General features: G+C 43.3%; 1 protein-coding gene across 12 annotated transcripts in view; it reads right to left on the bottom strand.

Moving 5' to 3' along the window:
- Positions 1-258: 258 nt before the first annotated feature.
- Positions 259-7,086, bottom strand: part of ERC1 (ELKS/RAB6-interacting/CAST family member 1) — a 295,118-nt gene continuing 288,290 nt past the window's right edge. For 11 of the 12 annotated variants that reach the window (XM_065859918.2, XM_065859923.2, XM_071817546.1 and 8 more), the window contains one exon: positions 259-7,027. In XM_065859918.2, the coding sequence (XP_065715990.1) occupies positions 6,890-7,027 (138 nt within the window). In that variant the 3' untranslated portion in view covers positions 259-6,889. The remainder of the gene's footprint in view (positions 7,028-7,086) is intronic. The other variant, XR_011742041.1, reaches the window with a different exon arrangement.

Genomic DNA, 7,086 nt, shown 5'->3' with positions numbered 1-7,086 from the left:
TGATTGACAGCCCGTCACCTTCACCTTGCAGGCAGCCCCAGCTGTGCCCACCAGCATTGCCAGGCATGTGGTGCCACTGAGACCCCCAGGGCTTGTACTAGTGGTGAAGGTGGGCTACAAATGGGACCCCCAGCCTGGTTTTGGGTAAGGGCCGCACAGCTGCTCAGCCCTCCTACCTGCCCTCCAATCTCAGGCACGCAGGAGAGGTCACCCAGCAAAGCACAGAAAAATTCCCCGAAATGAAGAGACAGCACAGAATTTTTAAATAATTTTATAATTTCCTGATGAACTTAGTCTGTGAATAAAAAAAGAAGAAAAAAAAATGAACAAAGTGTTTATATTATCAAGGCAAAGTTGAATATAACACATTTTCTTTGCAATTTCATTATCCTGCCAGTAACATAACTCCAGCAATAAAACACATACAAGTTGAAGGCAGCGTGCGCACTTGCATCACAGACATCAATGTCTCCCGCTGCTGTTATTTCAAAAAGGAATTCAAGTACGCTAGATCCCACCCCCAAAGCCTGTCTCCCCCTCCACTAAAGTGCAACACATCTCTTCCAAAGCAAATGAGGAGTGGATGCAGCATCCCAATCCCACCTTTTTTTTTTTTTAAGTTTTAACCCCAGAAACAATTTGTGAACCCGGTGTGCGGCTCTCCTCATTTACTGACTTGGAGGGAAAACGGCAATATACTGTTTAAGTGGGCTTGGAGCAGCATGTTAGGCTAGCACAGAAATTATTCCCCTGTTCATGGTCCCGTTTCATTAATCCTCTTTTAGCATCTGAACGCATAAAGGCATCTGCCACTAAAGCCTCCCCAGATATACTGTAACCAGCATGTCAGTAAGGGCCAAATGCAGCCCCCCTGGGCAGGCAGGGAGGACACAGACTTGGCCGTGTGTGCGGAGAGCTGGGAAGATGGGGTAAAGGAAAAATGTCTGCTTATAAAATTTGGCTTCAAATTTGGCTTTTAGATAATGACATTTTATAACAAATAAGAGTACACATGACTGATAGACCAATTCTTTTTTGCCAGTTTCCAAAAGGAAAAGCAATATTTTAAATAAAAAAGCCTCACCAAAGCACTGAGAACTTGAAGTGGAAACATCTATTTAAAAGCAAAACCGATTGACTTGATTTTCAAAGCACAAACTTGAAATGCAAAATGTGGAAAACCAGTATACAATAAATTTGATATTAAAAATACATTAAAGAAATTCTTAACCTAGTCACATACGTAAAGATTTGCATGGGTTTTTTGTTTACGTTTTGTGCTGGTTTGGCCTCATGTTGTTCCTTTTAAGTAGTGCAAGGCTTTGATGCAACTGCAGCAGAAGGTGGCTGCTGGTCCTTTCCTGTACCATAACCAGCTGCAGCTATGTGACAAAGACCAGACGCAAAGAAACAGAACTTTGATAATGGCCCCACGCACGACTACCTGCACCAGCTGATCCGCACTTAAACGGGTCCTCAGTATCAATGGGTGCGACTGAGAAGATGGGGAAAATTCGGCCAAAGCATTTGGCCCATTTACATGAGCTCTTCCTGTCTCAAGGGACACCTGGTGGTGATATCCCTTACCAGAAAGTATTGATTTCCAAAACACTGGTTTATTCTGCCCATTTCTGTATTACATGTGTACGGTACAAGCCTGGCAAAGCAGGAATTTATACAGGGTTCATAATATTTCTTAAGAGGCCAAGCTGTCTTGGACCTCAAAAGCCTGTGAAAGGCAATTGTTTATAATTATAAGCCCACAAATCCTTTTCCGTACAATCCCGAGAGGAGGAGTCATGGCTTTGTTGCTTCTTCACTTGAATTCCTTTTGATGAAATTTTTTTAATATATTTTTTAAAACACATCTTTTTCAGTTCTACTACTATCTTTTTTAATCTGACAACAGACACACATTGTTGGTAACTGCCCCAGCCTTAGGACCACACAGACAATATCGACAAGCAGAAAACAAAACAGGAAAAAAACACCCCTGAAAAAGTCAGGAGAGATACTGATGACAGGGTTACAGCACTCACCACACACACTGGAAAAAAGTCAGGATTTCTGTGTTTATGCTTTGACACTAAAAAGTTTTGAAACAGTTTTTTTTTTCTTTTAAAAACAGTCAGTGGACACAGCCATTTTGTTCAGAAGGATCTGCTGTTGTGAAAGGTTCCTTCCATTTATGCGGAAGAAACCCCAACAATTAAAACCATTATTTTCTTTAAACACCCCCTGACCCCCAACGCTCCTTTTCCTCACCACACTGACAAGATGGGTTGGCAGAGTCGGCCTTGCCAGGTGCGCTGCCCCGTGCCCGACCCTCCTACCCCGTCGGCTTTGCTGGGGCAGTGTTAGTTAATCCACAGCCTTCCGTGTCCTCTCCGCTTCCCTCTTCCAGTGCGGGCGTTCAGCTGAATACAAGCTTCTTTCAAACATCAGACACCTTGATTGTACTATTTCCCTTTTGCATTTCATCGGAGTCATTTGAAGAATATACGCGTTACTTACGTAGTGGAATTTTTGCTTTAAAACAGTATCGGCGTGTGACTCTGTATGTCCTTTGTGAAGACCCCTTCAGTGACAATGATTGGCAATTAGTACAGGAGTGGGGACTCAACCCTGTCAACCTTCTACCGGTTGTAGAAATTTCCCAGCAAATTGAGCATTAGCAGCAGAATGCGTAGGAATTACAGGGCAAAAGAAAAAAGGTGCCCCTTTGGTTCAAAAAACAGGGTTATGTCTACGAGATTTATGACATTAATGCTCCCTTGTGCAAAATACCGAGAGCCCCAAAGTACCAGAAAATTTGCCAGAGAAGGGATATTCCAGCTGTGCAACCAGAAACGGCACACACAGTTCCATGCATCACGTCAGAACTTCACCTTCCATCCCCTGGACTTGGCAAAAAACAGATACCCCGAAGAGGGTTTGGCATTTTCTAGTGGGAAAACTGGTTAAAGGCAGTCAAAATGAGAGAGAATATTAGAAGCTTAGAGCTTCCTTTGCGACCATGCCAGGCAATTCTTCTTCCAATCGCAAACAGTGTTCATGTCCTCACCCTGTAATTTTAGTGTTGTAACATCCTTTTAGTGTTTCACATGAGGCTGGATTCAGAGGAAAATACGTATTTGGAGTCGTGGATACCATGAACAAACGTGGTTGGGGTGACAGCTTTTACACCGTATGTGGGCTTCAGGCTTGAGCTATTTTTTAGCCCAAACCCAGCTAAGATGACTTATTTAATTTTCTACAGAGAGCTCCTCAAGTCCTTACATCTCTTGATTTCTCTACAAATGGTTGAAAGAAAAAAAAAAAATTAAAGCAATTAAACTTTCACAGCTCCCGTAGCAAACGGAACTTCATTCAAAAAGAGAAGAAAGAGCAAGTTTCCCCAGGTTGCCTGGGAAGGGCCCCTGAATTTCCCAGAGCTGCTGCGTTGCAGGATGGTTGTGCTAGGAAACTGCCTCCATCTCCCTGGCTGCTGGCACCTGGGTATGAGATTTTAAAAGAGCAGTGGTGGGTTAGGCAACAGGATGAGCATTGTGGTATATACACACATACGGCCCTTCTGCCATGTGCCTGGTAGGCAATTTTGCGATGGATTACGATAACAAAATCCCCTTCTTGCCCTAAGGCCAGTGGTGCGGCACTCCATACGAGTGAAAAGAAAAAGCTTTCACTGGTCACGTTCAGCATTAAATTGTGGTGAGCAGCACCTTCCAAATCACATAGTTCCTCAAGCTATTCACTGTGACAAGATCTCTGTTGACACGGAATCAGATAAGTTACCCAAAATAGTTCAACAGAGATCAAGTTGGATCAAGTCTGTTCCTAAATGAGATCTGCTCTCTCCTTGAAAGCACTTACTGAGGTCTGAGATCAATGTTTAAGATGGGAAGCCTAGAAGACTCGGGAGATAACAGCGGTTAACGAGAAAAATCGCAAAGGCCCAACAATCCAGATGGGAGGAACAGCAGGTGTGTGGCTGGGAGATAAAAGACCAAATGGCCAGCATGAAAACTAGCCAGGCTTGACAAATCCTCCCAGGGAAGAGGCTGAGGGATATGTAAACAGCGAGATTCACCTGGCTGCCAACACATGGATCTTGCACATGCTTGTCAGGACAGCAAAGTGCCGTTGGGCACCTTTTAGAAATGCAGTCACAGGTTGGCAGCTGACTTAAAGATGTAAAGAACTGGCACTGAAACTTGGAGCCTCTCTGCAATGCGTGGACAACTCAGGGAATTGAAGTAACAGCCCCCGAGTGACCACCCCTCATTGCCATCCCCTCCCCCGGCCCCTGCCTGCAGCAGAAACACTATCAAGGAACATCTCAGTAAGAGGTTTACAAGCAGGAGTCATTTGAACCATCGATAAGGGAAATTCCACAGCTTCTCACAGAGGAGGGATTGTTTTACAGCAGGGAACCAGGGCAGCTGGAGATTTGACCATATAAGTTAATGAGATAGTCAGGAGCGGTGGCGCGATGATGTTAGGCTGATGGCTCTGATGCTTTTACAGGCGGCGTTAAATTCCTTGAGTGAGTAATTAGGGGTGATGAAGAAAAAGCAAGAGGGGGAAGATTTCCAAACAACAGCTCCTATCGAAACGTGCTGACTCAAATAATGGGACCAAAAGGGTGGTGGTTCTGGGATGAGACACAGCTCAGTGGTGTGTACAGTCACCGTCTACACGCCTTCCGGCGTGCCCCCTTGCAAACATTCAGGTTCCCATTACTCTCCTCATCCACAACAAAAAAGGCTTCAGACACAGGCTGAAAACTAAAGCTATGTTTCCTGATTTGACACTGGCAGTTCAAAACATGGAAAAGGTGTGAATCGCCTCTTATTTGGAGACTTACATATTTCTTCTGAGTGGACACCGTGGTCATGGATCCAGTTCCTTCTGCTGAATCATTACAGTAGAATGAAATGTGATGTGATTTATTTTAAATCAGATTACAACAGTGTCCACAGGTATATAAGGTTTCAGTGTTGCCCAATTTTCAGTGCTTGTTTGAAAACAAAGATAGGGTACATCTTCCCTGACTCAAACCTTGGCTGATCTCTTAACTATTGGCAGCAATCGGTCACTTGTTAAGATAAAAACAAGGTGTGAAGGACCTACAGGGGAACTTTGCTTTGGATTTGAAAGACATACGAAATGCAGTTTTCCTGAAAGATCTTGGAACGTTTTCGTTAGCGTAACAGTTTAGTGATTAAGCTCAAAATGTAGTAAGTCATATGGAATTAAACTGCAGGCTCTGAATGGGAGGTTTACTGAGAGGATTCATAATTAGCTAGTGACTAGAAAAAACAAGATTTCTTCCACTGCTGTGTTGTTATTTGGTCTCCTTTCCCCCTCCCCTCACTCTCTTAAGTAATATCAGAAAGCTAAAGGGGAACAACTCCTTTAAGGAGCACATGGGGACATGTTAAAGGGTTCTGTCCTGCAGATGCCCCCAGACACACACAGCCACTGGTAGCCAGAAAAAAACGTGTCTCTCCATTAATGCATAGTCCAAGAATGAACACCCAAGTCCTACTCACAAAATAGGATTCTGGCTTTCTACCACAATGACAAACTGACCTGCTATTTCAGGTCATATTCCCTATCAGCAGGGGCTTTAACGAGTGTCACAGATGGATGGGAACAAGACTAAGGCCTCTCATAGACATAGAAGAATTGCACTGATTTAACTAAAGCTGTGATTTTATACCTGTGTACTCAGCTGGGTGCCAACTCCAGCAGAGATGCTCTTTTTTATAAGAATAGGTTATAGCTCTGAACTCAGACTCATTCCTTGTCAACCTAAGCTAAACCAAAATAAATTAAATTATAATTATAGTGAGAATGATGTTACTGATTTACCTAACTTAGCTGTAAAATTATACTTTTAAGCTAAATGGCGCAATTTTCTCATTTACAAAATACCTAATACTATTCTGTTGGCAGCCAGTGTTCACAAAGCTATGGTCTGAAAAATCTGCAATGGACAAAGTATCCAAATTAAAGCTGGGAGCTGAGCTGCTGACCACACCTGCTTGAAGGGAGAGAGCTCTCTATAAAATAAGAACTTAGGAGACACAGACCTATGATGAGAAACCTCAGCTAAAATAACCAAGAGATCAGCAGATGAAAACAGCTATCTGAAAAAATGCCCCACTTGGCACTTTGGAGTCAGATCAGTGAACAATAAAAATTGAAGTTAAGCAAACAGAAAGTACCGGTATGCCTACCTTGTTTCCCAGCTGCTAGGTGAAGTGACTAACAGGAACAAATAGGGAAACTTTCCTCTCTTTGTTATTTAAGAACATAAGAAACATTGAGACAGGCAGCAAGACCTGAGCTAGCTAGCTGATGCTGGCCAGTTGTGAGCCGTAATCAGAGCACACTCAGATTTGGTTTTAGCACTATGAAATTCAGGCTTTCAGCTTTTATGGAAAAAAAAAAAAAAAAAAAAAAGAAAGAAAAAAGAAACACTAAATGAGTGAAAGGCAAGGGCTATCCTTCTGTAACCTCACAGAGAACTAGAGCTGCTTGTATTGTGTGGATTCCCTCTTCTTTGCTCAGTAGACTTGGAAGAGCTCTGGTTAGCTGTATCCAAAAGTCAGCAACAACAAAGTCAATGGGGAATCGGATTCTGAAGTAGAAGAAAGGCAATGAGAAGATGAACGCAAACATGACTAATTAATCATAGACTGGAAGAGCCTAGAGAGCATGTAGTTTTTAGAGTTTTTTTCTTTTGTTTTCTTTGTAAAAGGTGCACCAGAAGTTTCTATTCCATTTTCTGTTTCTCACATTCCTCTCCACTCTCATGGCTCCTTGGGCCGACTGGGCTTGGCCACTGGTGTGCTGCTCTGGTTGGGGCTAGTGGCCGAGGTCATGATGACTCCTCAAGTGCATTGACGACTTGCTCCAGGATGTCAGGGCAGTGATCCGCTATCTGCTGTAAGATGGCGTTGGCAAACTCCTGCAGCTCTGCGCTTTCCTTCTCGCCTTTTTCTAACTCCTCATGAAGCTGCAAGAAACACACACAGGCACAGTTATTCTCTGCTACTAAACACGTACAATGAGACC

Source organism: Patagioenas fasciata, chromosome 1, assembly GCF_037038585.1.
Source record: "Patagioenas fasciata isolate bPatFas1 chromosome 1, bPatFas1.hap1, whole genome shotgun sequence".
Classification (NCBI taxonomy): domain Eukaryota; kingdom Metazoa; phylum Chordata; class Aves; order Columbiformes; family Columbidae; genus Patagioenas; species Patagioenas fasciata.
Note: the sequence above shows the minus strand (reverse complement) of the source record. Positions and strands in the feature narration are given on the sequence as shown.